General features: G+C 41.0%; 1 protein-coding gene across 19 annotated transcripts in view; it reads right to left on the bottom strand.

Moving 5' to 3' along the window:
- The window catches only part of nrxn1a (neurexin 1a), a 90,157-nt gene that overhangs the window by 60,585 nt on the left and 7,536 nt on the right, over positions 1–22,036 (bottom strand). For 10 of the 19 annotated variants that reach the window (XM_042507616.1, XM_042507611.1, XM_042507606.1 and 7 more), the window contains exons 1-4: positions 20,286–20,557; positions 17,315–18,742; positions 7,761–7,778; positions 7,049–7,078 (exon numbers count right to left, since the gene is read on the bottom strand). In XM_042507616.1, the coding sequence (XP_042363550.1) occupies positions 7,049–7,078; positions 7,761–7,778; positions 17,315–18,047 (781 nt within the window). In that variant the 5' untranslated portion in view covers positions 18,048–18,742; positions 20,286–20,557. Of the gene's footprint in view, positions 1–7,048; positions 7,079–7,760; positions 7,779–17,314; positions 18,743–20,285; positions 20,558–22,036 lie in introns of those variants that run through there. The other 9 variants (XM_042507618.1, XM_042507613.1, XM_042507610.1 and 6 more) reach the window with 3 other exon arrangements.

A 22,036-nucleotide genomic window follows, 5' to 3' on the forward strand; every position in this document is an offset into this window, starting at 1 on the left:
AATTGCATACAATTACCAGTAAATGTATACATTTACTAGTAGGATTGCTTCACATTTCCCATGGTGAGTTCTGTAACTGTGCATTTTCCTCATAATGTGGGGGTAGATCTCTGTACGTGGTGCTGTGACTTTCATTACAAGAGCTGCATGGGTGTTAAGCATTAATGAGTGTTGTCGTACAGAACTGTAATGGGTGTTGGTAGCACAGAGTTGAGGCAGAATTAGTCCTATTAGTGGAAAACGGTATATCTAGAAAAATTGTGCATTTTGCAGTAAAAACTTTGTTGCAATTGCTTTATCACTGCTGATGGCCAGAGGGGCCACAACTTAGTTTTAACAGTTTTTTTATTTTATTTTTTTCATTTGCAACTCAAGATGTGGCCATCAGGAGCCAAATTCATGCCAGTCAGTCGGGCAGGCGGCCAATCACCAGACACTTGCCTCTTAACACCAAGCGTCTCTCTCTCTCACCTCGAGTTGAGTGCTGCTCACTTGCCCGTTGCTAAATTATGTAAGTATTACAACTACAGTGGCAAATATTTTCAATTGACGGAAATAATAAACCCTGATGGACGCGCTAATTTTAGCCTCTTTGCCGGTGCGGTGCAATGACGGGCTGCTACAAAAAAACATCCATGTCCGTCCTAACAGCACTCAAATATCATTTAAAATTTAGTAGGCAGTAAGTTTGACAAAAAGACTGAATAAGTAACAGATACACAAAATAAGTAACCACTGATACATTCTCACTGGGCTCCATGCTGCTTTCCATTGTTTACTAGTTACTAACCCTGTTTTCTGGCCAGTCCGTGATATTGAATGTGACATACCAGAAAACAGAAAAACAGAAAGGTAAAATTGTCTACCCCAGAGCTGTGTACACAGCAGGAAAGTACTCTTTCAACTACTACTGAAAAGGTTTTCCCACCTGTAGAAATCTTGCATGTATGTGCTAATTTTGATGGAACTTCAATTCTTAGATGCAAACAAAATATCTTGATTTTTGAGGGGAAATATTTCTACAACACAATGAAAAGATACATTGAAAAAAATTCTGTGATAATACTGTGCATATACACAGTTGATTCACTACACCTATGGGCGCAAACATAGAGTAATTTCCTTTATTGTTTTCTGTAAGGGCTGCAAGAAAAGATCATTGTTGCTGCCTTATTAATTAACTGATTAGTTGTTTAGTCTATATAATGTCAGAATATGGTGAAAAATACCCATCACAACCATGGGTGTATCGCTGAACAGGCCTACTGGGGCCCCGGGGCTCAGAGGGGCCCTAAGCTAGAGCCTCTGTGTAAAGTCACTGTTTTTAAGTTTGCATTTCTTGTCAAAGGGCTTGACAGAGCCCTGCCAAAAAAGAATAGCCTAAACATTCACTTTGAAGATCTGAATATTTCTATCCTGCCAGATTATCTATGTGTCTTCAGATGGGCTTAGAACCGTGTGCATAATTAAACTCTACGAGGACATACAACGACGTGTTGTACCTGCCCAGCAGGTGGATGGGGGTCGTTTGTCTGGGCCCAGGGGCCCATTGTGTCTTCTGCCTATGATCACAAGTTGCTGAACCCAAGGTGACGTCTTACCAACAGGCCCAAACTAAAGAATGTTATTTACAGTGATAGAACCGCATAATTAGTCAGTTAAACAATTTATAGAAATTTTTCAATTACTATTTTAATGGTCAAACAGTCATTTTAGTCATTAAAAGAAAAAAACATTTGCTGTTATTTTTGTCATAAATATTGGATTGTAAATTGAATATTTGGGGGATTTTGACTCACTGTTGGACAAGCAAGACATCTGAAGACAGCAACTTGGGCTCTGGAAAATTATAAGGAATATTTTTTGCTATATTTTTCAACATTTATGAAAAAAAGCAACTGATAATCGAGAGAATGATCAGCAGATTAACTGATCATTTAAATAAACATTAGCTATAGGATTTTTACAATACTGGAACTTATATCTTTGATGCAACATCATGAAAAATTTCAATATTCAATACCATTTTTTATATCACTGGCAAAAATTGACATTGAGAGCATACAAGGCAAAATTTCCATTAACAAAATGACAGAACAATGCCATCCATGACAATGACAACTTTTCTTTCTTGGTTAGTAACAGTGAACAGCAGAATGACTCTAACAATAACAGAGAGCAAGAAAGCGCAGCGGGTCCTGGTGTATTGATTCTGTATAAAATATTTTTTTTATACTGAGACTGTTTCAAATATTCAGCATCAATATGTATCAATAAACCAATATAAACACTAATAAGCTGCAAGTCTAAATGATATAAAAAAAAAGATTTAAAAAAAAAGCAGGAAATCCTCGCATCTGAAAAGCTCAAATTAGTGAATGGTTGGAGTTTTTGCTTAGGAAGTTACATATCATTTATCAAAAGTGTTATTTTTCAGATGATTGACTGGTATAATTATTTGATCCCTACTACCTAAAAACAAAATCTGAGCAAGATGAGTTCAGAAATTATTAAATAATTATAATTATAAAAATATGCTTTCCATTTCATGCCTGTATTTTGTCAAAGAATAATCAGTCCTTCTTTGATTTATCATTAAGACTGTTTGATGATGATGAGTAAGAGATAGGAGACATGTTGTACTTTGCTGGTACTGACTGGTTCCTCTTGTCTTGGCGTCTGCTACCACTCCCAACTCCACATATGGTGGAGTCAGCACGGAGCCCGTCCTCTGCGTGTGTGTGTTTTTGTGAAAAAAGCACGCACATGTGTATATCCGGGGACAAAATGAGAGCGAGGTGGAGGGACAGAAAACAAAAAAGAGCAATTTAAAGAGAAATACAAAGCGTGTGACACAGAACATGTGTGTGCGTGTGCCTCCATCTGTGTCTTTCTGCCATAAGACAATGTGTTAAAATGAGCTGCTTTGATTGCCGACGCTTTATGAGTCACAAGTGATGACTCACAATCCACCTCCCCTGAACACGCACTCATGCACTCACATAAGATACACACACACAAACATACGAACACACACACCTCGCTCTCGGTCCTGCCTTCATCCACTGACCGTGAAGAATATGTGCAGGCAGCCTTACTCATGCATATTTACACTGAACACACACTCACTCACCTACTCAGCGGGCACTCTCTAAAGGTTACAGTGTGTGAGTGTGTGCGTCTGTTTGTCCGTCCGTTCACGTAAGCGCGCGTGTAAAGGTCACTTCAAGCGAGGCCGACCACTTGTCTACGCCATGCACAGATTGTTGGATAGATATCGAGAACACTTGCGGACAAACCGTTATTAGCTGGACAACCTGCCTCAAGGCTTAAAATAAATAAATAAATATCGTAAACGAGCTTCGCTACCAATTACGTCTAAGAGCCACTCCTCAATCCTATTCACAACCTACAATCACTCATTCACCCAGGACCCTTCACGGTCTATTCTTGGCCAGACAGAGAGAAGAGAAAGGGCAAAATCTGCTACTTGGCTTTAAGCACATTTTCCATCCAGATTATTGCTGCTCAATACTTTTCAAAAAAAGAAAAAAAAATCCATTTCCCCCTCTTCCTTTGGCTGCTCGATACTTATGAAAATCCAATTTGGCTCCTTCTTTTCTTTCTTCCCTCCACAATTCGTGCATTTTCACCCACTCAAAGTGATTAGTGATCTGTGGGTATCGTTTCCAGGGAGAATGATAGCTGTGTTTTATGGAGGAGGGGAAAGGTCCAGGGCTCCCCATCAGGGCTGATGTCCCTTTGCAGAATGACTGGGCTGGGAGGGCAGACAGGAGCACCGCTGTCCCTTTGCAGATACAGGCAGTTGCTCTTCATCACAGGAGAGAAGACGACTCACTTTATCTCTCCCTCGCTTCCTCTTTCCCTCTCTTCTCCCTCTATCATTCATTCCTTTAGCTCCTCTCTCACAGGCACAGCCGCTTTTTCTCCATTTCTCCGGCACACACGCGCGCGCACACACACACACACACACACGCGCGCGCGCACACGCACACGCACGCACAAGCAGACACACATACTATATATCTTTCTAAGGCACCCCCCCTCCCCGCACCCCATCCACCCCCTCAAAGAAACTCATTTCAGCTTTGCGGGCTCCTCAAAAAGCCTCTTTACGCTGAGCTAACCTAAGCTAGGCTTCGTCTGCACCATTTGACAGCCTTTACTCCTCAGTATGCAGAGCAAACACACACACACACACACACACACACAAGCACACAGAGCTTTTTATGTGTACAGTTTCTGAAAGAGACTTCAAAGGTTTTTAAAAAATAAAAGAATCAGCCCCAGTTCTACGTTCAGCCGATCACAATCCAACATCCGTACTAGTGAGGGCATCCACTATACACAAATACACTGAATACATTGTGTAATAATGCTCGAAACATATGTTAATACAAGTCAGTCCTTAAGTAGGTGATTTAAAATGCTGAGCATAAGCCAGATGAAGCAATTAAATTTTCACTGCCACCTGGATGATTCATGCCAGACATTTTAAGGCAGAAACTCCAGCACTCGGAGCAATCAAAACACAGCAAAGATAGAAATATACATATCAGAATAGAGATGTCTCACTGTGATAGGTGGCTGAAGACAGCATTTTTGCTCCATTCAAGATATTTCTATCCGCCAGCTACGATGAACATTTCATTAAATAGCACCAAATACGTGGCGGCCCTGTCACAATGGGAGACAGCCGCCATCATGTCCTCTCCCATCCAATCAAAGAGCACAATAGACGCAGATCAGCCTGTCACGGCCAGGCCTGTCTTTATGTGGGTCAATCAGTGTATTCATCAGCAACATGCAGAGCCGTCCAATCCAGTGGCACCTACCTTCAGATTTCTCAAAAGGCACCGTGGGCCGGAGCTCCGATTCATTCGCACGCATGCACGCTCACTTTGAGCACGCTCGCACACACACATGCATCAACAGCTTACCTTACCAAAAATGAAACATTCCGATTTAATGGCAACCGAGAAATGAGAACTTGAAGCCGAACGGCTCTAAAGGTCTACATTACCATACAGACAAGAGCCTGTCAACACATTCAACTTCAAAACCACCAGCCCATTAGCCATACATAGAAAATAATCAAATAATTAGGGGGGCGGGGGGTACCTCTGAGTTTTCCTAAATTCACAGAGGGTGGTGTCCCAAACAGTGAGAGAGAGGGCAGAAACAAAGGAGGAAAAAAGGAGAAAGAGGGCAAGAAGAGAGAGGTGGTGAGATTGCGAGTGAGATTCAAAAGGCAGAACAGTGGCATTTGTTTTTGGGGATCTGATCAAAAACACTGGACAACTTGGGAGTAGAGTAGAGTTGATTTTCGGTTCTGCTGGTCCGGTCCGGTGTAAGACCTTAAACAGGTTTGATTTTATGCAAATGTGCTGAACCGGGATCTGTCTTTATGACAAGTTCTGGCAAATTAAAAAGACATCAGCAACCTATGCAGTGCTAAATCCAACATGGACTGCATTATTAATTATTATTAAGTATGACACTGTGAATAATATAATATTATGTTTATAAACATTATAACAGAGCCACTAGTGTCAGACAGGCTATGTGCAATTTACTGCCAAGCCAAGGCTGGTGACACATACAACAACATTTTGGATTTGAAGCAGATGAAAGAGGTGTTTTTCTAACTGCAACTTTTGCCGGACGGTGTGTTTCTATTTACTGTTGTCACTCGCTTTGAAAGCACTGCGATGGACAAGGTGCGGCTGATTCATGTTGTATTGAGAAATTATCTACATGATACTTTCTTGTTTCACTATCATAACCTAAATAAGGTGTCAGCTTGCAGGAGAGAGATCATTGGAGAGCTAAAAGTTTTTCGTAAACGGCAAACAAGTTAAGGTTAGGTTACTTGCTTCTGCTGAAATTGTATGCCATTTTTAGTAAATATCAAAAATTAATAGTGTGTTCTATTTTAGAAAGTGCCATAACAAAAGTAAAAGGATAGCAACTAGCCCGCTCACCAGTCTTCAGTAGCTGATAGCTATGTTGTTTGTTTAGATGAAGTAACGGAAGTGCATATTAAATGCATTCATTGAGGACAGAGAGCTCTGATGCTACGCCATAGCCAAACGCTAATTTCTGTTGGAACACAGTGTCAAATTCAATATATCCGTCCGGTTCAGTGTTTGGCTTAATATCAAACCGGTTTGCGAATTTTTACACCAGCCCAACCGTACTTGGGGTTGAAGGTAACAGAATTACTTTCATACACATCTGCTCAGAATCACGTTTCTGCCAATGTATGAGCAGCAGCCTATGTGAGGAGCAGCGACGGCAGAGCGAGAACATGCTAGAAGCCGATAAAAAGCCATGAATGAATGTGGAGTGTTCCTGTGAAAACTGCCACAGTCGTTAACGCAAACCGTGGTGTAAAAGCACACATGCTCACATATGTGTAGATCATGCACGCACACCCACTCAACACTCCAATTCCATCAATCAAACTCTTGCACGCAGATGAAAGAAAATGAAATGAGGTGGAAGAGTAAAGACCAATTCAAACCATCCATGGAGGCAGTCGGTCAGTCGGCTCCATTTCCATGACCTGGAGCCCTGCCAAGTCTAACCCAGCCAAGCACCGTCAAGCCGCAGCCGTGTAAACCCTTCCATTATCCCCCTCCCACATCAGCAGCCATGATTATACTTTATATCCCAGCAGAAGTTGCTCTCAGGCCTCGTCTACAAGAAACTAAAAAATTATCTTTAAGGCCATATTCCATTTATTATTATGTAATTGCTCCACTGCAAATGTCCATTTCAGTTTAAATTAAAACTGAAATTCTTGATGAGACCAAATGGGACCGTTTTAAAATAAAATCTCAATTACAGGGGAGAGAAAAAACTGACCTTAGTTCAGTGCCTAGAGAGACAACTTCCTCCCGCGCCACATGGCGATGAAGTGAGGGAAGGATACAGGGAGTTGTGAGTGTAGGGGTGAGGAGGTAAGGGGGGGGTGGATGGTATAGCAGAGGACAACAGGAAGTGAGGTAAGAGGAGGCCATACCTTGGTCGCCAGCCATCAGGTGTGCCAGACCTTAAAGGAAGACAAGAGCACAGTCAGCACAGCAAAGGATCATGGGGCGTGAAGTGTGTGTGTGTGCATATATGTGTCTTTGTGATACAGGGGGTTGTCAATGACATGCTGGTGAAGGCTAACTGTGTAAAAGTGTGTGTGCAAGCCCTTTAATTATTCAAAATGTCTAAAAGATGAACTGGCTTTGAAGACACTTACTCATCCTAGGCTGCGATCCTAACGCACAAACAGGTATGCACACAGACGTCTGCACACAGCCATGAGCTGGGGTCATATACAATACAGCGTTTGTGTGTGCCTACGTTTTGTCTCTGTAACCTTGAGGCAAGAGCCACTTCAGATGATTGCACATGGGATGTAGAACTTACCAGATGTCAGCAACCAACCCCTACATAACCACACAAGACCAACATACATTAACGCTGGCTACCTTGAACTGTATTTCTACAATAGAAAATGTAACATGAAGGCCAGAAAGAAGAATGAAGAGGACAAAGCTGAGGAGAAAACTGAGCTGAGGGGAACATAAGACGATAGAGCTAAAGACGAAAGTATAAGAACATGGAAAAGAGGGAATCAGATAGAAAAGATGTTTGAATAAAGAGCAAGAAGAGAAACTTAAAAAAACAGACAGACATAGAGGGAGCTGAGAGAAAGACAGATAGATAGAAGTGCGACCTACCTGGAGTGTAGCTGTGCTCTGGAAAGGTGTCGCGGCCGAGCGAGGAGAGAGAGAGACAGACATTCATTAACATGCATGCTAAGCCCTTGGGTTACTTACTGTACATGCACACCCGTCCAGGGTTACCGTGGTAACACACATGCAAAAGTCCACGCAAACGTCACAATGGATACCATGCTGCACTGGTAGCCAAAACTGAGGGTTGTCTACATATATATATATGTAAATATACGCTCACAGCCGCATTTAAAAAAAAAAAAAAAAAAAAAGCACAATATTTCTGTATGACTCCACATGTGTACAAATACACACATATCCACCCACACTTGTAGATAAAGAGGGTGTAGGGGGAATGTGGGCGAACATATCCTACCTGTACGTTTTGGATTCAAGAGCCGGTCACCCCAGAACTTACCTTGCAGCCGCTTCCTCTCCCCAGAGCCCCCCGACAGATAGCATGCAACATACACACATTCACACCCGCAACCTCTCCGTCACTTTTCCATACACACAGACACACTAACATTTAATATGGCAGTAATAATGAAATAGCAGGAAAATATAAAAATATGTAGGGATGGATTAGCAGTGCAGGAAGACGAGGGGCATGCATGGTCCAATACTGGGACAGAGTGTGTGTTTGTGTGTGTGTGTGTGTGTGTGTCGTGAGATGTGTGTTCATCTGAGTGTTTCTTCTGCCCTTGTGCTAGTAGCATGGCAGAAACAGGTGGAGCCATTAGCATGCTAACAGCAATTTGCCCTCAAGGACAATGCAAGCCAGGCCAAGCCTAACAAGCCAGGTTCACTCTCCCTTCACTGGAGGGCAGAATGGCTTAGACAGTAATTACATTTATGCATCGCCCTGCTCAAACTCTCTTCGCTACATCTCAAATTCTTATTTTTTTCCCTCCAAAACTGACACATTGGGCCTCATGCAAGCAAAGATATATGAACAATTTTTTTCTTATGTTTGCTCGTATCCACAATTTGTTCTAATTTGTTAGCAGCCCTTGATTTTTTGGATTCACCAGTGTTTTCTTATTTGCTTGTTGATGTTTTCTTATATTGCTCTTCTCTTAGGTAGGAGAACATTTTATGACTCATTGAGAGCACTCTTACCAAGATAAGACAAAAACGTCTTGTTTTTACAGACTCCAAATTGTTGCTCAGTGCAAGGAAAATTAAGTTTTACATTTGAGGGACATTTTAAAAGAATGTGTGAATAGCATATATGATCAAATTTAGATGATGTTTTAGAGTAATTATAATGACTGGATTATAAATAACCCCTTTGCAACCTGGACAAATTGGTTTAATTTCTGTCAAAAACACGGGATTAAGGTAAAGAGCAACAAAAATAATTACCCAAAAATTAGCATTAATAAAAAGTATGAGAAAATCACCTGAAAATTAGTTAAATAAAAGTAATAAAGAAAATTGTCAAGGAAATGACATAGAAAAGGTGCTTAAATTATTATAATTTTGTAACTGTAAATTATACATATAGTTTTTCCCTAGCTTTTTCCTCTGAGACATTTGTCTTTAGATTTATATTTTTTAAATCTACTAATCTTTGTAGTAAGTGGAACATTTCTTACCAAGATGTTCAATGCCTTTTCTTTTTTTCAATGTTTTTGAAAAAAAAACTTACCAATTTGCTTCAAGTTCGAAGGTTTAAATATTTGTGAAAGGCATCTGAAAGCAGCACAAGAAAAGTGACATCACTCCAGGTTTTAAAGAGCTAAATTTCAGGGCTAAAGAAATACTATACTTAGTGCATTAATCCCAATAACTGTAATTTCAGTTACTGTGCATCAGTGATGGAATGTAAATAAGTACATTTACTCAAGTAATGGACTGAAGTACAAATCTGAGGTATTTTTACATTACTAAGTATTTTAATCTCATGCCACTCTGAACTTGTACTTCGCTACACTGCAGAGGGAAATAATGTACTTTTTACACCACCACCATTATTTGGTGGTGGTTAACTACTTCACAAATTGAGATTTTTGCGCACATTCAAAAAAATATGAAAATATACAAGCACAACTGAAACAATTAGTTGATTAATTAGAAAATTGATTGGTGACTATTTTTATCATCATGTAAGGCATTTTTCCAGCTTCTCAAATATAACAAATGAATGAGCACTTGCTGCTTTTTCTTTTATTTATTTTGTGTTATTAACTTTATTGAGTATTTGCACACAACACAAAACCAGCCCTTACATAGAGTTTAGGGGGCATTAACTATACTAATAGATGACTTGTGATCAGGTGGGATCCATCATTGAGCACACCTGGGTAAGAGCAAATTTGGATGGTTAAGAATGTTTGGTGCATCTGGAGTTGACTTCTATATTTTGTCTTACCAGAAAATTAAAAGAAAATTTAAGAGAACATGGCTGCATGAGGCAAAATGTTGAGCTTTGGAACAAAACCCTTTCCTCACAATGGTATGGAAGATGTAATATGATGTCTTTCAGGGGAGAAAAAAATGTTTTCAGTGTATAATAAGACTATATTACTTTTCAAATGTGTCACAAATCTGAAAAAAATATGAATAAAACTGGATCATTAGGGAGCCTTGAAGATATGGTGTAATTGTAAACGTGTACGGAAACCAGCAGTGCCACAGTCATATTACTTATTCCAAAGGATCCATTTTTTCTCCTCTTGCAAGGCATACTCATTCCGTATTAAAGATTCATAACAGACTTTTTTTCTAATTTTCAGAGGGTTATAATTTCATCTCAAAGCTTTATTGTGCAGCTTCAGTGAGGTTACGGGGTTCAAAATAGCACAATAATTTCAAGGTACCATATAAGAGATAAACCTTTATACCGACTCTGCCTGACACTTACAAAACTACTACACTCATGGATCCCCACTTCCAAAGAGACACCATATACAGACAACATTTTACAAAACCTTAGATTCTGTTAACACAGTATTTTTCTTCATTCAAAGAGGGATTTCGACCTCTGCTTTTATTCCCCACTCCCTTTGCCATATACTTAATTTCTCTCAGATACAACCTTTGAATTCTCTTCTCCGGGGTGCACCTGAAGAGAGATTTCTTTCCACATACTATGAGGTGGTATGGGTTACTCACTGGTAGTGATATTGATGCATGGATTAGCTCAGCCTGCAGATCCTGTGGTCACTGAGCCGTCCATCTTGTCAAACCGAAATGAACAACAGTACACTGGGCCAGATTTGAAAAACATTTTATACAACACAGCTCTCCAAAAAAAATTCAAACCTTCCACAAAGAATACATCAACTGCTCAATTCTCCTCTCTGTATCTCTGAACTATTTTCAGAGAGCGAGCTCCGTGATTCAGAGCGGTCTGAGATAAGAACCAGGCATCGGAAATACTCTTAAGATCTTGTTGCACTCTGTTGTCAGTGGTTTATGTTTTTGTTAACTGTCCCCATTTGCTGATGTTTATTTCTGTTCTGAAAAGCTGCAGCTTTGCAGGAATCGCTTAAATCACTTTCCTGAGCTAATGTCCATGAATTAGCGTAATATCACCACCAGTAAGTAACCGAAGAAAAGACATAAAAGTAACCTTTTATAACCAGCCATTAAGCCACTCTCAATTTCCACCATCATCTAACCGTCATAAACCCTGCAGCAAATTCTACCTCAACTCTGAAATGTGAATCTGAGGAAGCAGAATAAAAGCAAAATTGAATGCTATATGATTTCACATGATAGCAAACAACCAAACACAGTACTGCTCAACCCATCCAAGCAGGCCTCCCAACTGGAACCATTTTATGAGACTACTATTACTAACACCGGCCACAATTGCCAAGAGAAAAGGATTTTAGCACTTGTTCTACACAGCAACACTTGGCATCACTCACAACTGAAATGTGAGTCCATTTCTAGGAATATAAAACAGCCCCTCTAAAGGTATAAGTAGCCTCTTGTTGAGCCCAGTCCAAAGCAGGTATTGTATCTAGTGAGAGCCTTTATGTAAAATGTCTGCACCTCCCATTTAGTCTGTAGAGCTGCTGTTAGGTGGTGATGTGACTAATGGTGGTGCTTGCACGCTGTGTGGATGTGTTTCTCCGTGTGTTTGCATGTTACATGTGTTTGTGGAGGTATGTTTGCGTGTGTGTGTGTGTGTGTCAGTGCTGTCTGTGTCTCCCGGTGTGCCCTAACCAACAGCGAAAAACAGCAGACTGGATTAGGCCGGCTCAAATCACACGTAATTCTCAGTGCAGCAGCGAGTTTCTGCAGAGAGCTGGTCGCAGCTTCACCTGTCACTTTCTGAACGTATAGACACCACACATGCAGAGGCGAGCACAAAGGCTGCAAATAACGATCGTTTTCATCATCTATGAATTTGTCTTTAAGATTGATTTATTAATTCATTTAGTCTACGAAAATGCCAAATTAGATACTGAAAAAGGCCTGTTACCATTACCTAGCAGAGCTGTGCATAAAGGGGAACGTTCCCAGGCCCACCAGCCAGGGGACCCATGGAGGTCAGCACTAATCATGTTCATCTTAAATATATGTAACAAAAAACACATTTTAAGCTGAATCAAAATATTCGCCATTACCTAAAACAACCAAAATAAACATTGCAGGGTTCAACATTATTGTAAAGGTCAGAAATCTACTTGCCCAAAGTTCATTTTTCTTTGCCCCTATACAAATTGTTTAATTTATTAGTTTTTATCAAATAACAACAATAACAACAAAGAGCAAAGCAAATCGCATAATATCAGGGCTGTAAACCCCTGCTCGACTGGGTGTTTGCATGCTCTTGTCTGACCAAATTCTAATAAGTTGGCTATTCTCTCTCTCTGGCATGCAGCATTACAGAGATATAACTTAAATAAAGCTATCTTGAATATGACACTGTCAACCCAAGAGTTTACTTCCATAGTGTCCAGTATGTCCGAGTTTTGGGATGTTACATTGGAGATCATGTTTATTTTTCACTCGAGGCATTCCACTTGCCTGAGCGCAGAGTTTACTTGCCCTGGGCAAGTGTTCATGTGGAGCTCTGACAGGAAAAAAAATGCATTGGTGGACACTCTGTGGCTAGCTATTTACTTAATATAGATATAACATTTAGATGTTTTTTTATCCATTGACCAATCAACTGGTTCAAAAGTAGAATTTCAGTCAACCAAGATTTTCTTTGGTTGAATACATCCTCAAGCAAAACATAGTAGGAGTTTTGTTCACATCCACTAACACCACCCAACTAAAATTTTCTCTACTCGCCACCATTTTCTTGTGACAAAAGAGATAAGAAGAAAGCAAAATGGCTCACTCCTTAGCTATTTCCATCATCACCTCAAGAAAAAAACATTGTGTTTAATCTAATCAGCCAAGTGAGTTGATAGATTTACTATGGCAAAAGAAAAATGTGGCATTTTACTTGCCCTGGGCGATTTATTGTTGCGCTCTGCAAAGTATAGTTACTTTAGTAAAATGTAGCTTGTTTCATAATGATTCCACGCCCCTGAAAATAGTATTAGTCTTTTTTTTGTGTGCACAAGTGTTGTGGAAAAAAATAGTGTACCTAAGACATTTATTAATGTAAACTACGAGAGAGAGAGCGTGCGCATGCCCAGCCATTTCTGAGGGTGGACATGTTTTCCAGAGCACATGGAGAGGTCTTAAATTTGCTGTTTTGTCTGACCAACAATCCAAAACTGCAAAATCCAAATCTCAGGAGCTGCAGTTTTTGATGAAGGTAAAATGTGTCACAACATACAGTTTTAAATGAAGTATTAAATCATATTCCAGATGACGTTTGTTTCGTACAGAGCCTAGTGAAAATTACATCATCATCATCATCATCATTTTTATACTGTTTACAGTGAAAACTAAATGCAAGAATGACTGTTCCCGCAAAAATTGTGATTTAAATCACAATATCTATCAAAAAAAACGTATTGTGATTTGTTTTGTGTATCATCCCTACTTCAGATAGCTTAGAATGTTCAACCATCAGTCCAAAAGTCAAAGATATTCAGTTAACTATCAAATATGACAAAGAGAAGCATCAAATTCATTCATTCATTCATTCATTTGGAAAGCTGGAACTAACACTGATCAATTTTCTCACAAGCTACCTTCCCCACCTGCTTGGAAAATTAAGACCACTGGTTATTATCGCCCTAAGGATGCCTGTCGTACATAAACACACACTCACCACCACAAACACGTAAATACAGTAGATCTGTGTGGCAGACGTGATGCCTGAAGTCACTATGAGCTGAGGCAGCTGCACGGAGTCTGGAAGGGGGGAAGCTGGAGCTGAGCAATGGGGGTAGAAAGGAAGGGGAGGAAGAGCAAGGACGGAGAAACGCTCCTGGCATGAGGTCTCCCTATTAGTCCTGTCTCCATGGAAACCTAGGCCATCCTACTGCCCAGTAAATGCTAGGGTGTGATATGGTGGGTGGCTTAAGGGAGGTGCAATGCTGACAGCGGCGCTGGGTGGGGTGTGAGGTTAGGTTGGTGACAAACAGAGACCACTCAGCCATTTTTTGCAGATGTATTTGCGTTATTAAAATATCAATCGCCGAGGCAAAGCTGAGAGGTGTCTGTGGCGCCGAAAAAGGGGAGAAAAAAAAAAAAGGAGTTGAGAGCGCTATTGATTAAGAATGCAGATTTGCTCTTGAATGAACTGAAGCAAATCTGGCGACACACACAACCGAGCAGGGGGAAATGAAAGCATTTGCAGTACTGGCCATAACAAGGTAGCTCAGTTCATTAAGCAGCTGTTTCGTTTTTGTAATGGCCATCATTACAGTGCCCTGTATATTGGCACTTATTGACCAAAGGCTTGTTTGACAGTATTAAGGGAGGGCGTTCTTGTCGAGATATTAAATCATTTGAAAACTGAGCAAATTGGCCTAATTTCTTTCGAAAACATGGGAAGAAGGCAGAGAGTAAGTTAAGACATTACCCACAAAATGAACAAGAAATTAATGAAAAAAAAGACAGACAGAGAGAGAGAGAGAAAGAAAGAAGGAAAAGAGAAATACAATAATTTTCTGTGACATTGTTTAAAATATGTAATTATGGTAATTATAAATACAGTAGTAGTTAGAATAATTTTGCTTAGCTTTTTTATAAGATAATATTGGAACATTATTGGTATTGACACTTACTGGCTTTAAAATAAAATATAGTAATTCTGTTGATATCAAAAAATGGTATTTATTTTTTATATTGACAAAGTGAACGTGTGCAAAATATCGGTCCTTAGTTAAAGTATTTCTTTTATTTCTACAATGAATGAATATTACATGCACTGAAAAGCATTGTATTTTATTTGTTCATCTGATGGAGGGCCATCACAATAAGAGTATGTATAATATGATGTTGATTCTACTACAGAAGAGACTTGATAAACACTAAAATAGGGTGTGGAAGAAAGTGGATATACCGATATTGGTATTAGTTATTGGCCCAATGAGAAGTTATATAATGGGAAAAAACTCCAATATTGTGCCTCCCCAACATTTTTTCCCTTGCTTTTTTCTTTTATAAAATATCATTTAATTGCAACAGTTCTTACCAAGTTGCTCATGGCCTTTTTTACCATATATTTTTTTAAGAAATTGAGCCAATTTGCTGTGGTATTTAGGGTTTAAATACTTGTGAAAGGTGTCTGAAAGCAGCACAAGAAAACTGATGTGGCTTCAGGTTTCATAAGGTTAAGTCATTTGTGAAACAGCATTTTTTCTTTTTCCCTCTTGCACATAAAATTTTTATTTTTATATCAGGCTGTTTATTGTCCCAGTTCTTCATATTTATAAAGTACCACTGACAGGACACTATTTCCTCTTTTATAATGCATAAGTACACATACTACACACGCTCACACATACACAAACGGAGCATCTTAACGGGCTGCAAGCTGCTCAAATTAATGGCAAGCGATAGATTGTATACACTTCATTTCAACAGCCAATGTATTGTACCTGTGAAGGCCATCTAGAATCAATGCAAATCCATTAACACAGGCAGCCAGGTGTCAGCCATGTAACAACCAGTGATTTCCAGCCTCTTAGCCTAGTTCCAATTAAACTCTCTCAACACGAGCCAACAGCCACGTCCATACTGGATCTATATGTTGATTGTGTTTTGCCAAACACACCAACTGAGCCCATCAAGGCTCTAACACTGCCAGCCAGGTGACGGTTTCAGGAATTTGTCTCCAGACTCTTGAGCTTGACAGCCTGACTGCAGCTCAGAACAGCTGTTCTCAAGCTCTCAGCTTCACTAAACTGACTGCACTTCTTGGGAGGGGGCTTAGCTCTGAGTTCTGGAGGTACATACTAAATTAGGAGTCATTGGAAGCCATAAAAAAATCAATATCAAGCATAATCAGTATGCATGTCTTGCACTGTTTGTGAAGGCTGCTGGTCCATACAGCTGCCTTCCAACTGAAGGCAGCTGTAAAAGTGTGAATGAAAAATAGATGTCTACACTGGAGGTCCTGGTGTTTGGAGTTGGAGGTAATTTGGAGAAATGGATCCGCAACATTAACCCTTTTCAAACCTGAGCAATTTGACTTGGCTTCTTTCAAAACCATGGGAAGAAGGTGACAAGCAACTTAACAAAAAATGGCCCAGAAATTGGCTAGAAATTGGTAAAAAGTTACAATTAAGTTAAAATTATCTGAAAATAACAAACAAACAAACAAAAATAACCTTAAAGAGTGCTAAAAAATGCATTTTTTCTGTGAAATAACTTTAAATATATCATTATAAGAATTATGGATGCGCAATATTGGATTTGTTTTTGCCAATATCCAATACGCCAATATACAACAACTCATTTGGCCAATACAATTATATATACAACTCCCCTCCTAATTTTAGTGATCATCAAGTCTCTTCTGTAGAGAAATTAACATCATATTATGCAGACTCTTATCATGATGGCCCTCCATCAGATGGTGACCTAAAATTCAATGCTTTTCAAGGTATGTAATATTCATTCATGTGCAAAATGAGAAAAATAATTTAAGTTAGGGTCAATTTTTTGTACATCTTCACTTCCTCAATTTTTAAAAAATATATCTTTGTTGTCATATCGTAAAAAATCAGCATGTTGGCTGATGTGGATATTTCAATTCAAGGCAATATCTGCCAATATCAATGATGTGAATTTTTTTTTAAATTGAGAAAGTGGAAATGTACAAAACATACATATTACAATATATATTATTGTGTGTCCCTATTAAGAATTATAAAAGTAGTTTTCTGGATTTTTTTTCTAGTTTTTTGATAATATTTCATAATCCCCCCAACTTAAATTTAAAGCAATTTTCTAGCCAAGTTGCTTGTTATGTTTTTCCCCATGTTTTTGACAGAAATCAAACCAAATTTCTCAAGTCTCAGAGGTTTAAATGCATGTGAAAGGCGCCTGAATGCAGAACGAGAAAACTGATGTCGATCCAGATGTTAAAGGGTTAACTGTGTGTGCATGTGTGTGTATTCATGTGTGTGTATGTAAAGGATGAGATGTATATGATGGGTCAGCATGGTTCTGGGCCTTACCTTCGCTGCAGTCGTTGCCTTGGTAACCGGTGTCGGAGCAGTCGCAGACGGCCTGGTCGTTGACCACGCTGCACACCCCTCCGTTCTGGCACTGGTGATCCGGCCCACAGCCAGCCGTTACTGTGACGCCCTCTGAGCTGTCCAATGTTGCCAGTGAGCCGTTGATGCTCACCGCCGTGATCCAGCCACGGAAGGCAGGGTGTTCCCGTACTGAAGGGGACGTGAGGCGTAGGGGCGAGGAGTGGAGCTCTGGCGTCACCCCGCCCATGTACGTGTGGCTGAATACTGTCATGTCTCTTCTCTTGCTCTTCACTTCCGCCCATCCTTCAAGTCGCCCATCCACCTCCAACGAGGTGTTCCTCCAGTCCCGTTTGACACGCACTGCATGCCAGCGTCCATCACTCACCGCCACACCTGATTGCAGCTCTGCCGGCTCAGCGCAGAAGATGGAGAAGCGCAGGCGGAGGTGGCCGTGGAGAAGCAGCAGCTCGAGGAAGTCGCAGAAGCCCTCGTCATCCAGGTAGAGCAACAGGCCCTCCTGGCTGTGAGTCCGCAGGCTGAAGCTCAGCACACTTTCGCAGCAGGCGTTCCACACTGGGAACCGCCCCCACTGGCTGGACACGCCTCCAAACTCCAGGACCTCCCCTTGAGCCTGGCCCCCCACGCTGCACAGGCACAGCCCCAGGAAGAGCAGGGGGGCTGCCGCCCAAACACACACCGCCATCACACTCATACACACACTCGCTCTCACACTCACACACACACGGGAGGAGATAGAGGCTAGAGTTGGGGTGTTCCCTCTAGCCTACCGCTCATGGTGACAACTGTAGGGCCCTTCGAAGTACACTTTCTATGTATCTCAGCTGCACCCTGCTTTCTTAGTAGGGCTCTTTACAAGTCGAGGGCCCCTACACCACACAGCTCCAATAAGGGAGAGGGTCAAACAGCAGCTCCCTCCGTCCTCTCAGCACACTTGGGGAGTCTTCTTTCGCCTTGTTTGCGTCTTCTCTGATATGTTCAATGTCCTCTCTCCATTCAGTCTTTCATTCTTCACTTCTGACATATGCGATTCCAGGTGTGTGTATTTTCATGTACATCTGTGTGAGTGTTAGATAAGTGACGAATAGGATGTGAACTCCATCTTTGTGCCCTAGATAGGGCCTTATCCCCCATGAAGGCAACTCCCCACGGAGTATGAGTGTGTGTGTGGGTGTGTGGCTCACACATTGGAAATGGAGAGAAATGACACCGTCATAGCAGAATATTTCTCTCCACCCTCCTCCCTGTCTTAGTAGGGCAAGACTTAAAGTGTGTGTGGGCAAATACGTGTGTTTGTGTGTGTGTGTGTGTTGCCTATATGTGTGTGTGTGTGTGTGCGAGTGAGGTATGTGTGTCTTTCACTGCCACGTCATCACTCTCTCCAGCGACCTACAGAGAGAACAGAGACGGCACAATCAACCAGGGTCACACACACACACACACACACACACACTCACACAGACACACACGTAAACACACATGCACAAACTCTCTCTCTCTCTCTCTCTCTCTCACACACACACACACACACGCACGCTCGCACACAAGCCAAGCCCGGTATTATTCTCAAATTACTCTCTCTCATGCATTTTGAGCACACACACAAGGAGGAATCACAGTCACATTACACATTTAACAGGCTCAGATCAAGACTGTTTATGAAGATGCTGAACATATTTTAATAAAGCCAGATTTTCATCTCCATATAGCCCACACACTAGCGACTTAATCTCAACTAATACAGTGTAGGCACGCGCATACATAGACATACTTAACCCTTTGAAACCTAGAAATACTGGCCTAATTTATTTAAAAACATGGGAAGAATGCAATTAGCAGTTTAGGAGGGAATGACCCAGAAAATAGGAGGAAATTAATGAAAAGGACAAGGAAATTACCTCAAAATTAGAAAAAAATCAAATAAATAAAATATATGAGTGTAAAAAAAACCCTGAAAAAGGCTAAAAATTTGATTTTTTCTGTAAAATAATTTTAAACATAAGCCTAAATGTATATTTACAAATTTTCCCAAAGCTATAGTTTTTTTGTTTTTTTTAAATATCTTAAATCTATTAATTCCTTGCAAAGCTGCTCATTGTCCTCTTCCCTATGTTTTCAAAATAAAACAAACCAATTTGCTCAGTGTTTAAAGATTTAAATACTTTTAGAAGGCGTCTGGATGCAAAAAAAAAAAGTCATGTCAAGCCAGGTATCAAAGGGTTAAACAGCACCTCCTCAGTAGAGCTCCCATCATGCCGCAGGAGATTTTATAAGGTGGCATACCTGCGACTAATGTCATAAAACATATTTTTTAACCACTTTTGAGACTTGACAGTATTATAAACGAGAGACATTAACTGACGACGCTTGTTTACAGTTTATTTTTTGAATTAGGCTAAAAACGGTCGGCGGTGGCCACCTCGCGCCACCGTCAAGGATTCTGTTAGCTACATCACAAAGAGCGGGAGCAGCACCGCGCGCGCTGCGGCGGATGACTCAAACCGCCTCGCTTTATCGAATTAACGGCTCCGGAGCTCCGTTTCTGACAACATTCACACACACAATGTAACAAACACTGGCTGAAAATGAACACACACACACACACACAGAGTCGGTGTCACGTAGTTTCTTCTCCGGGAATCTTTGAAGAGCGGCGACATCACAGTTATTGATAGACGGGGTGAATGAATGCGGTTGAAATATCGATTCTCGATTTGCGGCCATACCTCCTCACCATTTTTTCCTCTCCTTTCCGCGCCCGATACTTGACTACACCTCAACACCTGCGCCTTAACTACAGCTTTACGGTTTTGATTTACATTTAAAAAAAAACTGCAATGGTGATGTGACAGCCTCGCCTCGGTAAATAAAACACAACAGCGGGTTTTTCCTCAACACAGGCTCACACAGAAAGAGAAAGAAACCGACCTACCTCGCGCACATCCTGTGGTTCCGTGGCAACAGTGCGGCGCGCGACTCATCGATTTCCCTTCCCATTTGAAAAGAGCCTCAAAGCCAGGAGAGAGGGGAGAGCACCCGGAGCAGCCTGGCGGTAGATAGAGCCGGTCTACCGGACAGGGACAAAATTATCACAGGCTCGCCTCCAGGCGACAAGGTGCTATTGCTCTACCCCTCGCGCGCGCTCTCTCTCTCCTTCTCGAGCTCTCCTTCCTTCTCTCGCGCTCTCTCTCTCTCTCTGTCTGACTCAATATCTCTCTCTCTCTCCGTCCTCTTGAGGAGGAAAAGGTGCAGTCTGATGCTCTCCGCGAGACTCGGCAGAGGGAAAGTCACGTGGTCGCGAGAGAAAGTGTGTGTATGTGTGTGAGGTAGCGGGGATGGGCGGGGCCGCGCGCTGCTGCAGCACCTTGGACAGCGCGCACTCACCGCCCGCACGAAACAGAAACGCAATTACCGGAGGCAGAAAATAAGGCGAGAACCGGGGTAGATCCGAATGATTAAATCCGTGAGTGACAGTGACGATGGCCTTTACCTCTCTCGTGCTACAGGCGCGAGTGTGAGGAAGTCAGCGATTCAGTGAAGAGTGTGAGTGTGAGTGTGTGTGTGTGTGTGTGTGTGTGTGTGTGTGTGTGTGTGTGTGTGCTGGGGGGGGGGCAAGAACAAATGAAATGGAAACAGAGAAAGGCCGTCTCAATTTACAAATCTGTCTGTTTCTGTTTCTCTCACACACATCCACACATACAGAACACACACTTCATTTGCCTGAACAGACACAGACACCATTCTGGATGGGCGAATACACTTTAAGACCAATTGTGGTTGGAGAATTGGTCTACTACTTGTCATGGTTTGGGTAGCGGTGTATTGGTAGTTGATAAGGCGGGTGTACTACTTGGTAGATGGGTAGGTTATCAAGGAGGAATTTGGGTATTCACATTCCAGCGGCTTTTTGCCTTGGGGCCACTTAGGCAAAATGACAGAAGGCCAGGAGCCAGTTGCAGCAGACCCGTGCATGTTTCTAGGATTTTAGGACATTTTAGGACGTTTGTAAGATTTCAGGACATTTCTAAGATTTTTGGAAGTTTCTAGGATTTTGGGACATTTACCAAATTGTAGGACGTTTCTGGGATTTTGGGACATTTCTTGGATTTTAGGACATTTCCAGAATTTTGGTAAATTTCTAGGATTTTAGAACATTTCTAGGATTTTGGGACACTTATAGGATTTTAAATATATAATTAATAAAATTATAAACATAAATATATTTTCCTGGACTTTTGTTTCTTGGATTACATCTTTTTGAATATATATAATCCCACCTTAAACTAATTTTTAGATGTCATCTTTTGTTTTTTGTTTTTTTTTTGCAGCTGGCTGGACATTTCTTGCCAAGTTTCCCCTATGTTTCCTGTGATTTTTGACAGAAATCAAGACATTTTTCTCTCAGGTTTCTCAGGTATTAAAGAATTCATGGGGCGCTAATTCGTAGTATATCAGGTGAACTGTTGTGTGCACATTTTTATAGGATATCATACAAACTGTTCTGTGAGAACATGTTGCTACAATACACCATTTTCTGTATGTTTCAGATTTTTTTGAGTGTGGGGAAAAATTAGGGGGGTGGGGCCCTAGGTGGCTCCCATGTTGCCTCTACGATGATCCTCCAATGGTGGAGACTGTCTGAATGATATATTAATGCCAGTGGTTTTGGAATAAGATGTTAAA

The sequence above is a fragment of the Plectropomus leopardus genome, chromosome 19, assembly GCF_008729295.1.
Source record: "Plectropomus leopardus isolate mb chromosome 19, YSFRI_Pleo_2.0, whole genome shotgun sequence".
Classification (NCBI taxonomy): Eukaryota; Metazoa; Chordata; class Actinopteri; order Perciformes; family Serranidae; genus Plectropomus; species Plectropomus leopardus.